Source organism: Quercus robur, chromosome 6, assembly GCF_932294415.1.
Source record: "Quercus robur chromosome 6, dhQueRobu3.1, whole genome shotgun sequence".
Lineage (NCBI taxonomy): Eukaryota > Viridiplantae > Streptophyta > Magnoliopsida > Fagales > Fagaceae > Quercus > Quercus robur.
Window position 1 is genome coordinate 35,400,001 of NC_065539.1, and position 21,321 is coordinate 35,421,321.

Here is a 21,321-nt window from a genome sequence, read left to right on the forward strand (position 1 = left end):
TGATATGATGATTTAGAAAAACTGATGAAACCAACAGTTTCAAGGTAAAAAATCTGGGAAGGATTTAACCTAACTATTTTCAAGGTAAACAAATTCACTATTGATATAATGAAAGTTTTATAATAGATTTTCTCCCTAAAAGCTAAAGCTACCTCTTGTTGTACTTACACAATCACATGCAGCTCCGAATCCACGGACTCTTCTAATTGACTCTGTTGAACACAAACACCCACATTTGTGACTTTGAGATCCCACTCAAAATTTTAGATCACCGTCAGTAGTTGATTCTTATGCAATAAGTTTCCTTCACCAGTTCTTGATTGTAGATCTAACTTTCAGTAGATGTTCACAGATTTTGAACTTTTCTTTTTGCAGCTTGACTGTTCTTAAATCTTGACTTGTACATACTTGAGCAATGTCTAACACATAATCTAGACATGTTTTTGTTTTCGGTTTGCCAACATACATATATATATATATATATATTTTAATACAAGATAGAATTTCTATTCTAACCTAATCTAAGTGTATATGTGTGTGACGCTTCCTCCTAGAGACTTGAATCCCGGCCCTTACCCCCAACACCCCACAAGCATTTATACTTATAGAGTGATCATCACACCAACATACATAAATTTAGAATCTAAACATTTATCTTAAATATTTAGAACCTACCAAACTCTATTGTAAGAATAAGCCTCCACCACTTATTGCAGAAGTCCAAACGATGTCAGCTCAAACTCACAATTAGAGAAACAAATTAAACACTTGTAATCACCTTATTTAATAGGTTGTTAAAGTAGTTATTTCTCCCGCCAATTTTACTCCGCACTCTGTTATTAAAACTGTAAATAAAAGTCTCTTTTTTATTTTATCTTTCATTCTTGTAATCTTCAATTCACATCAATGTGAAAAACAATTCATTCTTTTCAGTTTTCCTTCTCTTATTTAAGCTTTGCTTGTAAACTCTTTCACTTTCACCGCGCCAATGGGCTCGAATTCATGTTCTTCTTCTTCTTCTCCAAATCCTAAGAAATTGAAATTCAGACTCAGTCCCTTCCTCTGCTTCTTATTCTTATTCCTCAACTTCCCTACCGCCACAGCTTTTTTCCAAAACCCGTTTCGGAAACCCGAAATCTCCTACTCCCAGCACTGCAATGACGTCGTTCCCGAGCCCCCTTTATCCTCCGACAATGTCCCTGTTTCCCACTCCAACGATTTCCTCAGCTTCCGATTCGCATTTTTCTCCGGCGGCGTTGGAATCTTCAACCGAACATCTGAGTCCGGGATATCTCTCTCCTTCAACCCCTCATATATCAAAAACACCACCTCCCATGGCGTTCACAAGGTCAAAGCCACCCTGAACATTCGAGACCCGTGGAAGCAATCTGTCTTTGGTCGGCGGCGTTTGATTAGTATTAGGTATCGGGAAGACGATTCGGTGTTTTCGGTTAATGGGTATTGGTCAGAATCTTCTGGGAAGCTTTGTATGGTCGGATCAGGGAAGAGTTATGTTGGTTCGTTTAGTTCAAAATATCCAGATGTTGTTCTTAAGCTTAATTATTCAAAAAATAATAGCATTTATGGTAGTTTGATTGGTGGAACATTAGAATGTTTGCATATGAAAAATGATTATAATTACTTTGAACCGATTCTGATATTGGGTTTGTCACAAAATCCAGATTATGAGTATGCAAAGGTTGATAAGAGTGATTGTTTGAGTGCGCAGAAAGGTGATGGAGATATTAATTTGTCTCCAAGCAAATTGGACCGCGGTGTTTGTTTCTTTTTTGATGGCCAGACTAGTCTTCATGAATTGGAATATTGGAGTGATTGTGGTAGTGTGAATTGCAATCCTTTACGTGGGAGTATTGAGTATTTGCCTTACTATATTGCTTATCGTGGGGTTAGGTGTGACCAGCGCAGCAGAAAGGTGCAGTTGTTGTTGGGTTTTCCCAATCCTAATGATATGGAATCTGATTTTCCCGGTCCTAATGCAACATTAATTGCTGAGGGTGCTTGGGATGAGAATGAGAATAAGTTTTGTGGTGTTGCATGCAGAATTTTGGCTAATGCTTCTGTTAGAGATTGTGAAATTGGGTTTAGTTTAAGATTTCCGGCGGTAATGTCATTAAGGAATTGGGGTAGTATGGTGGGGGAAATTTGGAGCAAGAAAGATGTGAAGGATTCAGGTTACTTTGGAAGATTTGGGTTTCAGAATTGGGTAGGAGTGATTGACCCCCAAGGTCTTAGATATGAGTATACTAAGATTGAGGCTGTAAGAAATTCTTGTGCACAAGGGAAGGAAATTGTTAGGGGCAAGGGAAAGTCTTATCCTGATGGGTTTTCCCTGGACATGGGATTTGGTTTGTTGGTGAGGAACACTGAAGGAAAGGTAGCGTCGGGTTTCTTAAGGCCACAATTTGTGGGAGATGTGATTTATGTACATCGGAATGAGCTGAAAAGTAACCATAGCAGAATGCTGAATATGAGTTACAAGATAACCTTCTTGTTTGAGGCTGATGGTTTATCCAAATTAGTCATTATTTCTGCTGAAGGAATATATGATAGGGATATTGGTCTCCTGTGCATGATAGGATGTCGACATCTTGATTTTGAATCACATGATCGAAATTCGATAAAAAATGGTTCAGTGGACTGTGAAACAAGGATTACTGTTCAATTCCCTCCACTGCATGCAGAGCAGGCTGAAATTGCTAAGGGAACTATTGAAAGCAGGCGATCAAAGTCAGATCCTCTTTACTTTCAACCTCTTCAACTGTCTTCAAATTCGATGACCACTACCCAAGCTAAAATATCCATTTGGAAAATGAATTTGGGGATTACAATGGTTGTGATTTGTTGTGGTGGTCTGCTATTTGGTGTGCTATTTAAAGGCCGCTGCATTCTTCCCAAAAGGTTTAGAGACAGTTCTAAATACAAGGAAGTACCTGTTATTGGCAATGACAAATTGTAAGGGAGCTTATTCAATTAATACGTGTACAAGAATTGCTACTGCATATTCAATTTACTGCGCAAAAGTGAATTTAAGCTTTGGGATGTATTACTGCAATAACAATTTAATGATCCAGCACGTGATATTGATAATATAGGAATTGGACTCCATCGTTTGCCACAAAGTAGCTATGACCTATTTACTCTCTTTTGGTTCCTTGGCATTGCATCACAATACATGGAAAAAAAAAAAAAAAAACCATAGCACCAGAAATTCATACTTTCAATATTCTTCTCTTTAGCAAGTAATGTCACCCATATTTCATTGCTTTCTTACTACTATTACTGTCATATTGTGATTTGTTTTCTCATTTTTGAATATCAGGAATACTATGATTTTCTATAATAAAAAGAAATGTATACCTTCATTTTGCGTTGCTATCTAGCACACAACAATTGTATTGAATGCTTTGTTTCTGATCGAAATGGACTATCCTTTGGAACTGACTTGAGTAACTTGTGAAGAGAAGTAATGGTAACCATTGAAAAGAATGAAAATACCTCACAATAGGCATCAATCTGTCAGTAACTAATCATTTTGTGCATTGCACTTGAACAGTTCCAAAATTTTCTTCGGATCTGATCTTGTGCTAAGTTATGGTAACCATTGAAAAGCAGGAAAATACCTCACAAAAGGCATCAATCTGTCAGTAACTATTCATTTTGTGCATCGCACTTGAACAGTTCCAAAATTTTCTTCGGATCTGATCTTGTGTTAAGTAATGGTAACCATTGAAAAGCAGGAAAATACCTCACAAAAGGCATCAATCTGTCAGTAACTATTCATTTTGTGCATCGCACTTGAACAGTTCCAAAATTTTCTTCGGATCTGATCTTGTGCTTTCCATTTTTTAAACTTATTTTTTGGATGGGCTGCATTGTCATTTTCTGCTGGGTTTAGTTTGAATGCAAGGCTTGTTTCTATATTTGCTGCTGATGTAATGATTAAACTTTGTCTTGATTAATGAAATGTTTTTGTTCATCAAAATTCAATCTGTCCAATATTGTTAAATGTCTCACAAATTGACAAAAGGCATCAAATATCCTTCTTTAAATCTTTGTGGCCTAAGATATTCCAGAATAGGATTTATTGTTAAAGGTATAAAATAATAATTGTACGAAATTATCAGAGGAATCTGTCAAGATTTGTTAGTTGCCATTCCAGAGTTGCAAATGCATCTTACTTTGTGTTTGAATATTGCAATTTCTTCATGTTCTAGAAACTATATTTTATGCGTTACCACTATCATAGTGATGTCTGAATATTGCAAGTTCTTATTGCCTTTCTAGAGTTACCACCATGGAAGTGTTGTTGTCTTTGCTTTAATTTTGGAGAGCATGCCTTGGGAGGTACTGTGCTGCACAAGACACGGGATCACCACATCACTGCTACTAGAACACTGCACTTTTCTACACAATTGCTTATCTCGTATTGGCCTAAAGATGAGTTAAGCAATTTTTTTGGCAATTACTTGAAGATATGATTAATCTTTATTTATTTGCCAATAAAACATAAGAAAAGGAAAAATATATCACTGGAACTTTAAATAAATGTATGAATTACAGAAACTGTATGTGGCAGTACTAGAAATGGTAAAATTAACCATCTTGTTCCAAAATAGTGGATTTGGGATAAGGAAAAGGTGGAATCAATATCACATCGACCCCGAAACAAATTTCATTAGGTAGCACATTCCACTATGATATTAATCTATGAAAGTTGCTACAAAGTGACCAATTTATGCTAACAACAATAGAGGAAGGATAGTTTTTAGAAAGTACACTTTACACAGCTAAAATAACTACCCTTGAATGGAAGATAAAGCTATCTAATATATTAATTTGAATTGATAAAATTGTCTAGAATATTAATGTTAACATTCACAAGGTTTTTCTCACCACCTAAAGACACACTACTTTGCGTCTCTGTGTCTTCTCCTTTCCTTGTCATCCTCCTTACAGGTGAAATCAAGGGTATTTTTTGCACATGACCAGAAATTCCCGATGACTTTCTCACAAATTTCAAATTCTAATTTCTTAACCTTTCTCATCTTGCCATTCAGGATCTCAACAATCTATTCTTTTGGACATGATGAACATATAACATGCCACCCAACATTCAATTCCACAAAGCATAAAAGATTGTCAAATTATAGAATCTTCAAGTAAAAGGATGAATAAATTACTTGATGAAGGAACATTGTTAGAACACAAAGCTCTGGCTGAATAGTAAATGATCATGTTTTTGGGATCACTCCCTCCGCTGCATTCATGTTGATATTGGCATGAGTCTTTGTTGTATTTCCAATAAACTTCTTCAGAGAGAGTTGCTATTCAGTGATAAAAAAAGAAAAAAAAAAAGACATAATTTAACACCAAATGAACATCATCCAACAATTTTTGCAATTAGTTTTTTTTTTTTTTTTTTCTTTTTTTTTTCTTCAATTAGAGCATTATCTAGGATTAAGGTTACAAATATGAAGTTGAACCACACCAGCACTGTAACAATATTCATGCCTCTTTTTTAACGACAATGCTATCATGTAATGTTTTTCATTATCTAATCTTAGATTAAACCAAAAATTGTGTAGAGTATTAAAATAACAAAATAAATAATAAGCAAATTTTACAAATTATAGAAACTCTTAAATCCTTTTTGAAACTTTTGCTTAAATCAACTGTGCTAGTTATTTTAATGTTCTTAAAGTATGTTACATGACATAAAGGGAAACAAAATTTGAAAAGGTATTAATTTAAAAATAAATGGGGTCCACCTTTTTTTTTTCTTTTTTTGGGAGAAAAAAATGGTACCCACTTGGTACAATCACAATATGTAAGACACGATTTAATTATATAACATATATATATGATATAATTTGGATATAAACTTATATAGTTTGAAATTCAATTAAGAATATTTTGGTAAAAATGATTAAATGATTGGTTGTGTTATATATATATATATATATATATATATATTTTTTTTTTTTTTTTTTTGAGAAAGAAGTAAGTAATATTGGTTGTTATATAACTTCACTATACTATATGTTTTATTTTTTCATGTGGAAGGATTGACTTCTTCTTCTTATATATATTTTTTTTCACCTTTTGTTTTGTTTTGTTTTTTGTTTTTTGTTTTTGGATAGATTTTTAATATATATATATTAAAATTTTTCAATAAAAAACATATATTTAAATTCATCTTTTTTAGTTTTAGTTAATGGAAACTCATTAAAAATGTGATTTAAAACGAATTTCAAACTTCATAATTCATGATTTTGATTTAAACTTTTTAAAATTTTAAAGTTTAATTTGAAACTACTCCAAACTAAAAGAAAAAAAAAAAAAATACTTGTCAGAGTTACAAGTTTATCTGTATATATTAAGAGGATTCGAAGAGTTAATTATTACTTTTTTTTATTGTAAAAAACACCCTTAATTTAATTAATCTAAACCAATCAAAATGGGGTTAAAATAGTAAGTTCTCTCTTAAATAAATTCCTACCCACGTTGAAACACTGCTTCTACTTCTACGTTGAAATACTATCCCATGTTATTTAAAAAAAAAAACTACCCGGCCACCCAAAAAAACACTCCTCATGTTCATAATATATATATATATATATATATATTAAAATTTACCCAAAAAACTAGTATAAATAGTTTGTGTTAGCCTGTTAGGAAAGCATAATCAATTGTTATAAGATAATATAAATATTTGTTACAGTGTTAATACGATATGAAACCAGGAGATTCAATCCAGAGGCGGCCCTAGACATTTTGGGGCCTAAGACGAGAACTAAAAATGAGGCATTTTTTATACTTATATATTAATTAAATTAATGTTTATTTAATATTTTTATATTATATTTTTCATCATTATTTTCATTTTCTTCTAAATTATTTTGAAGTTCATTATCAAGATTTGTTGTATTGCAAAATTGAACATCATTTTCTTCTAAATTATTTTGGTGAATTTCTTGCTCATTTGTGATATTTTCATCTAAATTTTGTGTTATATTTTGTTTATTACTAATAACAAATTTATCCATTGATCCTTTTTGAGACTCAATTACTTTTTCTTCTTTTTTTCTTTTTTTAAGTTTTTCATATCCAAATGCATATTTTCTATTAGAAATTTCTAATCAAACAATATATTTATAAAGACTAAAATAAAAAATAACTTTCAAGTGTAGAGCAAATGAGAAATAGAACCTGATTTATATAAAAAGTATTGTTGTAGTTTCCCTGAACAATAATAAGTTTTTAGTAATCTCAACCTGCATAAATTAAAAAAAGAAAAGAAATTAAGCACAAACATAACAAAAATTTAAGCAGAGTCATAACACTGACACAAGACTTATTAATAAGACCCACCAAAAAAAAAAAAAAAAAAAAAAAAAAAAAACTTGAAGGCCCAAACTTAACGCCCAGTCCAGGGAGGGTCCAGGCAGCCATAATGATAAACTAATAAGTGATAAACAAAGTTACAAAAGCAGCCAGGGAGGGCCCAAATAAACAAAGTTATCTTAAGTTCTTAACAAATAAAATAGCCCAAATATTTATAATTTTATACCTGATTCCTGAACCTCAGAACTTGATACGGTGAGGTGAGCAGTTGAGACTTGAGAGAGGCGGAGAGCAGAGAATCAGAGAGAGGCTGAGGAGGCGGGGAGCTTCAAGCTTGCTGCCTTGCTTGAGCCTTGAGCTGTTGTCTGTTGAGCGAACAATGGAGACTGGAGACTAGAGAGAGGCGGAGAGCAGAGAGACTAGAGAGAAAGGTAAAATTTTTAGGGTTTTGAGTGGATTTATTTGTGATTGTTTTGTGGTTAATCTCTTAGACCGGATTTGTAGTTTATCTGGTTGATTTTTGGTCAATGATTTTGTTTAGAACCAATGTTTAATAGGATTTACCAAATTTTTTGTTTTTTTGGTTAAAAGGATGTGCCAGATTATTTTTGTAATTCATTTGAAACTAATTTTTTTTTTTTCCCTCTACTACCCGGTTCTTTTCTAAAATTTTGGGGCCTTAGGCAATTGCCTAACTCGCCTAAGGGAAGGGTCGGCCCTGATGATATGAAACCAGGAGATTCAATCGCGAATCAAGAAAACACAATCATAGAAGTAAAAATTCAAAGCATACAATTCAAATTAAACAAGAAAGGAAAGGGAAAAAAAAATGATGTAATCCTAAAATAAATTGAGAGATTACTTATAAATTCTCAACGATAGGCCCAAATAATCTATTGTAAAAATAAAAGGGAAAATTAGATAAAGTTATGTGGCAAAAAAAAAATGTAATAAAAAAAATTATTAAAAAAATATTTAGTATAAATGATTCTTCTAATTTTTATAAAAAATTTGATAATATTATTTTATTTAAAGTAAATTACTAATTCATGAATTTATTTATTTATTAAATATATAATATTTATATATCGCTTGTTAGGAAATTTATTCTTTTTAAATAAATTTAAAAAAAAAAGAAAAAAACCTTCTTTCTCGCATTCTCACAAATTCTTAGGTTTGCTCCTTTCTAAAGAAACTTGCTCCTACTTCTTCTCTCTTGCTTGCTCTTTTTCTGCCAATTTACTCACAGGTTAGATCAAATCCAAAACCCTAATTTCAATTTCACTCACTTTTGTTTATATTTAGTTTTTATTTCGAATGGTTTTTGATTCAATAATCTCGGGATAAGGGTTTTTGTATTCACCTTGAATTGGAGCTTGTGAGATCAAATTTGGGACCTTGAATTGAAAATTTGATAACCCTAATCTCAATCTCTTACTGGGTCATGGTGATTTTAGCATTTTTTTTTTTCATGAATATCTTGGATGTGTTTATTGGGGTTTATGAATTGACTGAAGTAGTTTTGTAAATTGTATTTTTTGGGGGTTTATGAATGATTTGATGCATTTGAAATGAACCAAGTGTAGCGTCTGCTTTTGTAAGCCAAAAGGGTGCATTTAGTTTTGGGCTTTTGAAATAAATTTGGGAACTTTTTTTGGGGTTTCTGAATTTTTTGACTTATTGTACTATCTGAGGGAGTTACATGGGCATGTTACTTTTTATGTATTTGTCTTCGAGTTATTGGTGTGGTTAGAAGTGGGCAGTGCCTTTTCTGTTTGATGAAATTCTTCAAAGAGGTAGAAACTACTTTACTTTCGTCTATTTAGGGTCTCATGCCTCGCCGATATTGAGACGAACTTGTCTCTACGAAACAGACTTACAATCCCACCAAATATAGTTGAATTGTTTGTTAGTACACTCTTTAGTGTCGCTGAAGTATCTGTGTGTGTGTATGTATCATTGTAGTATCTATATGTATCAATATGTATATTTTTGATAATTCTGGACCGGCATTCGATGTATATTTTCTTTGGTTGATTATGGTCGTTTGTGTAGATTCCAAATTTGCTGTAGTTTTTATTAGTTTGGCTTAATATTCTGTTATATTTTCTGAAGCATTAGTATGGGACTGACTATGTGTCAATTATTTTCAGGAGTCCTTAATGGCAGATTCGGGTGAAAATCAACAGCCTGAACAAGGTATAATTCTTCTGCTGTAATCCATTCTCTTTCTTTGTATATTCACGATTTGGATACTATTCTTATCTTTTGTTTTTGTGGTTATTTGCTATTTTCATCCCAAAATATTTATAATCTTGGTCTTTTCAGTCTGCAACTTTTTCAGAAAGCCGTCAAGGAATAAAAACATCAGAAAAAGAACAGTTGATAAAGATGAAGAGGATGATTCAAAAACAGAAGGCTCATTCTTACACAGTCAAAAGAAAACCATAAAGCCTGACAATAAGCTGTATTTTTCGACTGGATCCTCTAAGAACAAAACGTCTACTGAAGCAAAGGAAGAATCTGAGAAGCCAATTTTTCAGTTTGAGTCTTCAAGGGAAATTCAAGTTGAACATGATAGCAGAGCGACAGCAACTCTAGAAACTGAGACCGATTTCTCAAGAGATGCTTGTGCATTGTGCGAGAGATCTCTTAAGCAAGCAGAGGAGGCTTTGAAGGGGAAAGGAAAAAGCTCTGGGGATGAAAAGTTGTATAGAGGAATTAATGGATATACTGATTACAAGGCTGGTTTCCGAAGAGAGCAAACAGTTGCTAGTGAGAAAGCTAGCGGAGCACATGGGCCTTTGAGGGCTTCTGCTCACATAAGAGTTTCAGCGAGATTTGATTATCAACCGGACATATGTAAGGATTACAAAGAGACTGGTTACTGTGGGTATGGAGATTCTTGTAAGTTTATGCATGATCAAGGGGATTACAAGTCTGGATGGCAAATGGAGAAGGAGTGGGATGAAGCAGAGAAAGTAAGGAAGAGAAATCTAGCTTTGGGATTAGATGATGAGGATGATGGTGGTGTAGACCCTGGTGAGGAAGATGATGATGATGATTCGTTGCCCTTTGCATGTTTCATTTGCAGGCAGCCTTTTGTTGATGCTGTTGTAACCAAGTGCAAGCACTATTTCTGTGAGCATTGCGCATTAAAGGTATCCCTTCTATACCAACTTAAATTATGGAGCATAATCAGTCTATTGTTTGTGGATTTATGATGCCTGTTTAAATTTTAAGAGTGAACCTGGCAATGGATTAAATTGTAGACTTGTAGTGTATAAAACATGACAAAGTGTAGGCTTGTTAGAAAGATTTATTACCAGTGCTGTCCCCTACCCGATACTAGTAGCACATACTTACACACTTATGTACATATGTAAACTAGTTAAATTTTTAGATGAGGTGCTCCGCCATGCAAATTAATGATACAATCAAATGCTATGAGTGAATTTTTCAGCAAGATGCTGACAGATGGGTTTCTAATACACTAACATAGAAAACTTAGAGCTGGTTTAAGTTTGAGATAAAAATCAGGTGTCATAATTATTCTCAGAGTTTTGATGGTTGCATTTCTGTCAAGACATATTTTGCCTAGGTATGGTAGTGGGTTCTTATAACGGGCTTAGGGTTTGTGCATGGATCAAATACATAAGGTTGTTATATGGGTGTAAATAACTTGATGATTAGGGTTTATAAACTTATTTCTCAGTGAAGTCTTTCAAAACAATGTGTTTTCTGTATAAGTAGTTTGAAGTCCTATTTATTAGAGAACTGAGTTATGCTTTTTTTTTCTCTTTGTGGTTTCAATTTTGAGCCAATTGCTTGTTAAATTTAAGCCAACTGTTGAGTCTGCAATTTTAGGCATTCAGTCAAGGTGTATGTTGGGTCCAACAAATCAATGTAGTCATCAGATCTAGGATTTCCTTTTGATTGTTGCCATAAAATCTCTTATTATGAAGTTTCTAGCAAGATTGATTATGTAGCTGATGACACAAGCTTTTAGCAAATTGCATTGTCAAAACAACTCCGTTAAAAAAAAAAATATATATATATATATATATATATCATGTTGTCATTTTTATTTGCTTTTGTTCTGTGCTTAAGCATGGCCAAAGGTTTCCTACAAAACATGTCAGTCTGATTTCATTGTTGCCTATCTCTCCTTTATTTGAAAGTGTATTCTAACTGAAGGTTCTTCTCTTTTTTAGCATCACGCAAAGAACAAGAAATGGTTTGTTTGCAACAAACCTACTCTTGGCATTTTCAATACAGCTCATAAGATATGCAAAAGGATTGCCGTAGAGGGTAAATAATAGTCGCTTGGTTGTTCGTCGTGCTCTTTGGTTTGTAACTTATTGGAATGATATATATATATATTTTTAGTTAGCATTTAAAGAGGAAGTTTTCTTATCTGTCTCTTTTTCCTAGAATGTTTGGCAAAATTCTCTTTAACTAGAGATCTTACTGAAGGAAAGCAATTTAAGTAGGAGTACTATTGTAGGTTTCTGCAGAATTTAATTAGTATTGGGTATATGAGAAAGCAAACAGATTTGCTCAGTTTCCTATTTGGAACAATTTTTTTAATTAGGTGGAGACTGCTTCATACATTGGATCCAAAAGGACAGGTCATGACATTGAAGTTTCTTTTTTTTTCTTGTTTTCTATGATCCTGATTTATACGTCTTAACCTGATATGTAAGAAACTTTTACGATATTTCATATTAGCTTTAATAAGTAAATAGACTTAACATATTAGTCATTCTCTTTTATTGGGGGATTATTGGGAAATTACCTTTTAAATATTTTCTGGTGAGACAAACAAAGTTCCAGTTTTCTGCTTTTGCTAATTGGGTGTTCAAATGATCACAAAAGAGGAAAGCTTGGAGCTCTATGTAGACATGGTACTTGGCAGGGCTGTTTATGATGTGTGCACCCAAATGTGTCACGGGAAATATGTTTGGTTTCCTTCTCCTCTACAATGATGAAGAGGTGAAGAGGCTGTGTTAACCTGGTTTATCTAGTTTTTGAAGATGGAAGATTGTGTGATCAGTACATAACATACATGAGCAATGGGTTCCTGCCTCTGCTGTGATATGTGAGCTCGCACTTTGGACACTGGGTGTTGCCGAGACCATGGTCGTTTGATGTCAAAAGAGCAAATTTTGCTTGGTGGGTAAGAGTTCATTGGTGAAAGGTTCTGGTGGCAACAGGCCTGCATTTAGGATGTCAAGAGTTCCTGTTGATGGTATGAAATATTTTGAAGGGTAGGGAGGTGGCAGAGGCAATTGGAAGGGATAAAGGAGAACAGCGGACATTGGCAGAATTTGAGACATAGGTTTAGAGGACACTCATTGGCTGATCCTGATGAGCTTTGTGACCCTGGTGAGCATTTGACTTTTATTTGCCTCTTGCCATTATTAATTTCTTTCTTTTTTGGGTAAGTGCCATATTTACTTCCATTTATATTATTGTCGAAAGGCTTTCTCTCTATGAGTTGTACAATTAAATAGCTGGTTCTAGTTTTGACGTCTTTTCACATTGTTTGACTTCTGTTTTTCTGAGTGTTTCATGTAGTTGAACCAAATTCAAATGATGCTGCCCCATCCTCAGTTGTATATGCCATTTGTATTGAAATTTTTCTATATTCTGATGTTGAATTAATTGAGTTGGATGATTGCTAATGAGCTCTAGGTCAAATAGCACCCCCTTCCCATGCAAGTAAAGGTGGAAGGTGAGGTCAACCAATGGGATGCTGTGTAATTGGCAGTAAAAAATTCACTTTTGTTGGATTATGGCTTAAGGATTATATTGAATAGCATCTTAAATGGTTGATAAGCAGCTAGTTCTCTATCTGGATCAGCTTGGCAGCTGTTTGATTTGAAGAAGCATGTCAACTGGAAAGGTAGCTTAGCTTTGTCAAGTGCAAAATTTTTCTGGTTGAAACTAAGAGGATCGAGTTGTTGAATTGTTGAGACATGAGCTGATTGTATTAGGCCTATTTTTTAGAAAACCTTTTTTATGAGATGATGGGAATGTAGGCCTCTGCTTTTGCCTTCTGTTCTTTATTTGAATATCTACCATTGTAGACATTTTGTTCTTTCATTTTTCATTTACCAGAGTTAAATTTATAGAAAATACATTCATAAGTATAAACATAGAATTCAATGAGCCTGTTCCCAAGAATGGGTCTTTTACTCATAATATGCTTCACTATACATGCGTAGAATCTTGACATCATGATTTGCAGATCCTTACCGATATATTGAATTAATCTTGCATTGTAAATGCTTTAAAGTTCGAGTATCTGTTCTAGATCCATAGAATTGGATGTGTACCTAAGGATGACTTTTAATTTCTTCTCTTTCTTGTATGACGTTTTTAGTATATTTTTTTGAACCTTTTTGGTGATAAATGTTCACCTCAATTTGAAGTTCTCTTTTGGGAGCTGAGAAGGCACACTATGCTGCTAGAGAGAATAGATCCCATCTCAGCGTTGAAGACTTACATGATCTAGATCATTCTAGCCAGTGAAGTAGAGTTAAAGGCCATAGAAAGAAGATACATCAAGTGGTTGAGGATGCCATGGAGTACGCAGTTGAGAGCACTATTTGGCTATTTCTACCCACAGTCAGCTCTCAAAGAATGTCTTTGTGTATCCAAAAGGTTTTGGAATTGGACCTGATTGGCGATTTAGATTTGAGGGTACAAAATTCTAAAGGCACTGCTCATGAGCAACCTTTTAAGATTTGGACATCATGCAATCTACTTGCTTTGGCATTCAGTTTATGGATGCATGGCTCTAATGTAAGCAGGATTTGTTCTTTAGGTTGCATACTATATTTCCAAATAGTTTTGTCCCCTTATGTTCTAAATTTGTGATTTTTGTTGGACTACGTTTTGGAATATCAAAGCCTAAGCCCAGCTTCAATATTTTCCATTTATGTTGCCGCAATTAGTGGGTTTTATGTTGATTGGGAACATAGTGGTTTTGCTAAATTAATTTCTAAGGTGATCAAAGATTCAACACATGTTCAAGGGGATGTGGTTTTTCACAACTTAAATGAAATTTAACGTGATTAATATTCCACACAACATGCTCAAGTATCTAGGTTAGATACTTAAGCATCTTGTGTCAACTTATATACTAATCATGAATTGACGCATAAAATCCATAGTAGCTACAGCCTAAAAAGCTTGCAAGATTCAAATTTTTATAAAAGAGAATAAGAATGCAAGCTGCACTTTAATTTCGTTTTCATACATATTCAATCAAAAAGCAAAATTTGAAAACTATAGTACTCATCCATTACATGAAAGAATATCAAAGAAAAAAAAACTTGCTACTATAAACTACAATCTAATTAAGTTGGCAACTTGAATCGGCAAACAGGACAGTAATGGCTATTATTCAGCCACTCAACAATGCATTGCCGATGAAAGATGTGAGAACAAGGCATGCATGTGACGCTCGAACCAAGTGGAAAATCCTCCAAGCAGATGGTACAAGAAGTATCAGTAGAGCTCGAGTTAAGCCTTCCTTCCTTCAAAGCCGCGATGGCTGATGGAGCAGCAGGTGTAAAAGTATGGTCTTCTCCTTCAAATTCCAAACTCACACTGTACGTTGTGACAATATTCAAATACACACGCATCAACAAATTTACAGCAGTAGGGAAATATTTGGAATAATCGAGCAAAACCCCGTAAGCCCTCGCAATGATCTGAAGCACCAACTCCTCTCGTTGTTGGGGTTCGAGTTGATCTAAGGAAGGAGGCAAAAGCTGAGAGAGTTTTGTATACAAGAAATCAACATCTCGGTTGAGAAACTCTTGTTGAAGAATCTCAACGGTGGTGAGTCCAGTTATTTGGAGTTGGGTTTGGTGTTGAACTTCATCATATTCAGCATCTCTCCAGATATGATGATGGGTGGAGTCGGGGTGTAGATGAAAGACAACAGTGGATGAGTTATTGCGTGAAAGCCTTTCGTGGGTTAATCCCACGTCCCATGTAGTAGCTTTATCTAGAACCACCACGGCCATGGCTCACTACACTACACTGTCACTGCAACTGGAAAAATAGAGAGAGAGAGACTTATAATTTTGCAAAAGAGAGAAACTGAGTTTGTGATATGAAAATTGGAAAGTAACACCAACTATTACTTATATGTGTAGAATTGAGAGAAGCGGTGGATAAAAGTTTCCGAATGAGAAGAGGAAAGATTATTTTTCCTATAGGCGGTGATGTTTATTTTTAATAGACCGAATGAGAAGAGGAAAGATTATTTTTCCTATAGGCGGTGATGTTTATTTTTAATAGACCGACTTTGAGTTCGAGATAATTGATTGTAAAATCGGGTTGGATCGTGTAATATTTACTTATTTAGGGTTTAAAGGATTGGTCGGGTTTTCTTAAAAAAAAAAATAATAATAATAATAAATAAAATAAAAAATTAATTACACTTCCCTCTTAATTACACTAACAAGTTTTTTTTCTCCGATGAGAATTAAAGTTAGACAATTATACTACAAGTTGGTCTTTTTTTTTTTACTTTATAATATATTTTTTATTGATATTAGCGAAGGTAAGGAGTTATTTTTTTTTTTTTTTAGATTTTGGGTGGAGTGTCATTCCTCAAATCTCAAAAAATAGAATTAACTCAACTGGTAAAGTCTTTTATAGTTTAATAAGAGATTTGGAGTTCAATTCTTACCTACACTAACAACCAATGGTGGCTCCACTTAGAGCCTAGGGGTTCAAATGAACCCCCTATACTAAACCAAAAAAAAATTGGTTTTGACCCCCTAAAGTAAAAATTTGAACAACCTAACCCTAGATTTTTTTTTAAGCCCAGTTGAAATAAGTCTGAATATGATTCTTTTAACAATATCTTGGTTTTTTAAAACACAAAAAAAAAAAAAAAAAAAAAAAAACCCTAATTACAAACCAATTTGATATAAAATTTGGAAAAAAAATTAATAAGCTCAACAACAAAAGTAAAAATTTGTTAATCTTAAACCTCAGAAAAAAAACCCATTTAAATCTTAATAATTTGAAATAAATCAATAAAATGGGAGATTAATTGATGAATAATTACTTGGTTGTGTACATTGAAAGAAATATAACTTGTATGATTAATAATGAAAATATCATGCAACGATTTCAAAATATGAAACGTCGTAGAAAGCAATTGTAAAACTTTATGTATTTTATTTTATTTTATTTTATTATTATTATTTTATTGTGATGTTGATATATTCAAATTCTCTTACCCTATTGACACTGTCAAAATAGAGATTCATGTCTAAGTCCAAAAGAGCACGCTTGCTCCCACAAAACCAAGGCTTATTCCTTCTTCTTCAATTCAAAATGGGGATTTTCCTTCAAGTTCCTTTTGATTAGTTTGAAATTAAGCCAACGGCCCTCGACGTTAAATCTAGGCAAAAATGTAAAACTGACCCTCTAACTTTCAGTCTTTTTCATTTCAGTCCTCTAACTTTCAGTTTTATCATTTCAGTCTTCTAACTTCCAATTTTTGTTAATGTAGGATTCCGTTAGAACTCAGTTAGGGGCTGCCGTTAATTAAGCTAAAATAACGTCGTTTTAGCTCCTTTTTTTTTTAATAAATTTCAGAATTTAAAAGGAAAAAAAAGGGGAAAATCTGTAAAAAAAAAAAAAAAAAAAAAAAAAAACACACACACACAAAGTCACAAACACAACAACGGTCTCATCAAATCAAAACCTCTTTTCACTATAGCCTCCTAACTCTGTACCTCATAGGGCCCCCAACCTTCATCTCCCTTAGGTTCCTCCAAGAATATGGCAAACACAATCGTCCTGGTTGGGGTCCCACCATGTCCCCCTTTCTTTTCCACTATTTCTACAGGACTTGCATATACCTTGCATATACCCACTTTGCCTTCACAACAACAACAATAAAAGTAAGACCAACAATGGCGACTTCCAGTGTCAGTGGCAATGATGGCTTTTGTGTTCAATGTTTTGAATGCTTACTTACAAGCCAGATGGGTATCTCAATATAAGGATTATGAAGGTGATGGGTGGTTCTGGTTGAGGTTTTTTTGTTGGGTTGGGGGTGTTTTTAGGTGGCATGGGAGTGAATATTTGGTCAGTTAGAGTTTTGGTGGCTCAACCGATTTAGGTGATGGAGTTCTGATGGAGTTCCGAATCAGTTTCTTTGTTTTGATTTCAGGGGAAGGAAGGGGAATGAATCGCCATTCCCCTTAAATGTTTTTTTTTTTTTTTAAAAAAAAGTCAAAATGACGCCGTTTTGGCTCTCCTTAAATTTTTTTTTTTTTTTTTTTTAATAATTCCAAAATTTATTTAAAGAAAAAAAAGAGTCAAAACGACGTCGTTTTAGCTAAATTAACGGCAACCCTTAACTGAGTTCTAATGGAATCATGTATTGACAAAAATTTAAAGTTAGAGAATTGAAATGACAAAACTGAAAGTTAGAGTACTGAAATGAAAAAAACTAAAAGTTAGAAGGTCAGTTTTGCATTTTACCTTAAACCTAATACATCTAATCACTCATCCAACTTGGAGATCGACATCAAAGCATGATTCTAGATCAAATTTCATAGCCCTTTGGATTGTAAAGCACCATGGAGATCGGATCAAATGAGTTTATTATATTATTTAATTATAAGAGTCATACAAATAACTGTACTTACATTCATATAAATCAATATAAATTAATAATTTGTTATACTCTTCTTTGACCGTGTGATTTATCTCTTATGAAACTTGGGTGTACAATGACTAATAAAATAATAATAAAAATTTTATTTGGTATTTAAAAAATGTCACATTAGAATTTTAATAAATAAAAAAGCCACGTTAGAAAATTTAAACAAAAAAATAAAATATAATTTTAAAAAACCTACAATATAATTAAATAATATATATATTTTTTTCTTTTCATTATTTTGCAAAAGAACATTCGTGTTCTCCCCCCAAAGAACATTTTTTTTTTCTTACATATTTTTAGCAACTAAACATACAAAAGCACATGCAAAACTATGATTAAAAAATAAATCAAGACATACCCAACCACTCAGGATCAAACTCAAAAAATTCTAACACAATCAACAAATTGATTTCCAACAAAATAATCAAACCTAGAAAAATTCGAACCCAGCATACACCATCAGGCCCAAAAACACAGAAAAGCCACAAAAGCATTCAATCTGACCATGCATAATTCAGAAAATTTCGTTGAATTTCTAGGCATTGAAAAATTTCCGAAAAATCAAAACCCATCTACTTCAAACCCAACAACTATACAGATGAACAAGATGAACAAACCCAGCAAATTCAAATTGATTTTCTCCAGCAAATTCAAACCCGACAAATCTAAAACCCATATAATCAAGAAAAGTCTATACATATAGATGAACAAGCCCAAAAAATTCAAATTAGCACAAGAACACGATGAACAAGCTGGCAACAAGAACAAACCCTATAAATTTTTTACATCTATTTTTTTTTCCTCTCACAACACGATGAACAAGCTAGCAAATTCAAACTCGTTTGCACGTAGAAAAGAAATTAATGAAATCCAAATCAACCTTCATAAAAACTAGAAGAATAACAACCCAGAAAAATGAACTTAGAAAAATAAAACTCAAATCAACTTCTATATATCTCAGTTCTAGATCTAAAATACTTAGTAACTCTGCAACCCATTCGGAACTCCAAGGCCAACCGATTCTCTCGCCGTAAATTAGAACCAATCTAAGAATTAAAGAGGGTTTTAACGGAAGAAGAGAGAGGAAGCTTCACCTCATGAATATTGAAGAGAGAGAGAGAGAGAGAGAGAGAGAGGTTTAGACCAAGAGAATTAGAGAGGGAGGTGTGGATTTGAGAAGCACCTCCTGGGGTGGTGACGTTGATGAACAACGACGGGCAAAGGCAAGGGATTGGGCCAATGAGAGAGGAAAAGAGAGGGTGAGGTAGAGAGAGAATGTTCGTAGGAAATTGGATGAAAGGCTTGGATTTGGAGGAGGATATAAAAAGAAACAACTCGGTTTGATATGTAATTTTGTATATGTTTGTGTTTGTGTTTTTGCTGTTTGGTGCTAAGAAATTGCAAGAAAAGAAAAGAAAATTAATGTTTTAATTTTTGTGTTTTTGTGTTTTTTTTTTTTTTTTTTTAGATTTTATTTTTCAATTTAAATGATGACATGGCAGCTTCAAAAATAATAATAAATGCTAACGTGGCATTTTTTAATAATATAAAAACATTTTTATTATTATTATTTTATTAGCACGTCAACATTTAATATGTCACTCTGTGTCACATAGGCCGTTAGTGAGAAAATAGTAGAGACAAAATTGATTGTGATTTCAAAAATTTAGAGACCAAAATGGGAGTTATAATAAAATGAAGACCAAACTGAAAATTGGTCCAAAATATAGGAATCAAAAAGGTATTTTCACTTTTAAGTTTTAAAAAATATAAGTAAATACTTTGTAGCCAAAGACTGTGTGACTTACTGGATTGATCATTCAGTGATGATGGCAAAAATGATAATAAAAATAATGGATATCATTTTCTACACGAGGAAGCATTCACATTTGCATGAACGAATAAAGGAAATAATATCGAAAAAAAAAATTACTAAAACATCAGACGAAAAGTTGATAAAATCTATTATTTCTATTTATAAAATATTACTGTAATTCGGTGCAATCATTTGCCATCTAAGTAAGATATCTACTTGGTGCATCTACAGCTTTGTTGATGCTTGTCATCTCTTCCCGAAAAAACCCTTACGATCAATATTTAAACCAAAAAAAAATAATAATAAATAAAACAAAACAGAAAAACCCTAACAATCTCAAATCGATTGAGTCGAAACCGAACTTGTTTGACCCAACCTGTTTGTCAGGCCAATCGGTGTTGAATAGTGGGTATTAACTGGAAATTGTGACCTTTCTATTTGTAGACACAAATTTTTCACAATTGTAGAAAAACCAAACAAATTGACAAAGGTGTTCCACAAATATAATTTTGTATTAATTAAGTAGTGAGTATAATTTTTGTTTTGACTCTTTTACAAAAAGTGCTCATTTGATTCTATCTTCTTTGTAGTCTTGACTCGAATGCAAAATTTTCTTCACTTTGGTTGGAAGACAAATCGAATGGTCTTTATAATGAATCTCCGACTTTGAGCTTATTAGAGATTTGTTGTCCTTCAAGTTCTTCTAGTCCTTCGAATGTTCTTCAATTTCTTCAAAGATACTTTAGACGGAATTTCTTTAGAGCTTGCGCTTCTTGAAAACTTAGTGTTGAAAATGAGAGGAGATGTCCTCTATTTATAGTAGTTTCAAAAGATATACTTCACTTTGAACTAATATGCTTGAAGAGATGTAACATACTTTGACTGGCCCAAATTTTGCTTAGAGATAATTATCTTTATTTATCTATAAAGATTATATTTTAATAAAGATAATAATCAACAAAGATAAATGATTATCTCTATCTTATCTATTTATTTTAATAAAGATAATTATCTATCAATTTTGAATAGGAAATTTGTCTTTATTTTTATTTATTTATTTTAATAAAGATAATTATCCATCAATATTGCATAGAAAATTCATCTTTATCTTGTAAGCCAAATGACATGTGGCAAATGTTAATATGCCAATGTGATGTCAATTTGGATGACACATGTCATCATTTGATTTAATGACATTAATTTAGAATTTGCCACTAAATTTTGATTTTTCATTTTATAATTGGCTCAAAATTTTGCCTCCTACACTATTAAAAAAGAAAGCTTTTTTTCACATTGGAATTTTGAGATGGGTCATTCTTTGACAAAAATTAAAACAAATGATATTAGATTCATTTTTGGAAATGTCCAAATAAACACCGTAGTGGGGTAAATATTTGGCCTTATTATAACCGGATAAATGTTCGACCCA

General features: G+C 33.0%; 3 protein-coding genes and 1 pseudogene across 11 annotated transcripts; 3 read left to right on the forward strand and 1 right to left on the reverse strand.

Moving 5' to 3' along the window:
- The first annotated feature begins 988 nt into the window (after nucleotides 1–988).
- LOC126690131 (uncharacterized) lies at nucleotides 989–2,977 on the forward strand. The gene has a single exon (XM_050385265.1). It carries the CDS (start codon nucleotides 989–991, stop codon nucleotides 2,975–2,977), a length of 1,989 nt encoding a protein of 662 aa, XP_050241222.1.
- Nucleotides 2,978–7,583: 4,606 nt separating this feature from the next.
- On the forward strand, nucleotides 7,584–14,310 carry LOC126688591 (zinc finger CCCH domain-containing protein 1-like). Of its 9 annotated transcripts, none has more exons than XR_007644316.1 (6): nucleotides 7,586–7,796; nucleotides 9,519–9,564; nucleotides 9,694–10,526; nucleotides 11,580–12,544; nucleotides 12,635–12,753; nucleotides 12,946–13,460. XR_007644316.1 is itself a non-coding variant. In XM_050383347.1 (4 exons), exons 2-4 carry the CDS (start codon nucleotides 9,528–9,530, stop codon nucleotides 11,682–11,684), a joined length of 975 nt encoding a protein of 324 aa, XP_050239304.1. In that variant the 5' UTR covers nucleotides 7,586–7,796; nucleotides 9,519–9,527; the 3' UTR covers nucleotides 11,685–12,771. The 9 variants fall into 9 exon arrangements, 1 of the variants encoding a protein (XP_050239304.1); XR_007644317.1 differs by having other exon boundaries at nucleotides 12,640–12,753; XR_007644314.1 differs by having other exon boundaries at nucleotides 11,580–12,540.
- Nucleotides 14,311–14,732: 422 nt separating this feature from the next.
- LOC126690132 (E3 ubiquitin-protein ligase AIP2-like) lies at nucleotides 14,733–15,407 on the reverse strand. Its single transcript, XM_050385266.1, has one exon. It carries the CDS (start codon nucleotides 15,405–15,407, stop codon nucleotides 14,733–14,735), a length of 675 nt encoding a protein of 224 aa, XP_050241223.1.
- LOC126690133 (steroid 5-alpha-reductase DET2-like) lies at nucleotides 15,406–17,527 on the forward strand (annotated as a pseudogene).
- The last annotated feature ends 3,794 nt before the right edge of the window (nucleotides 17,528–21,321 follow it).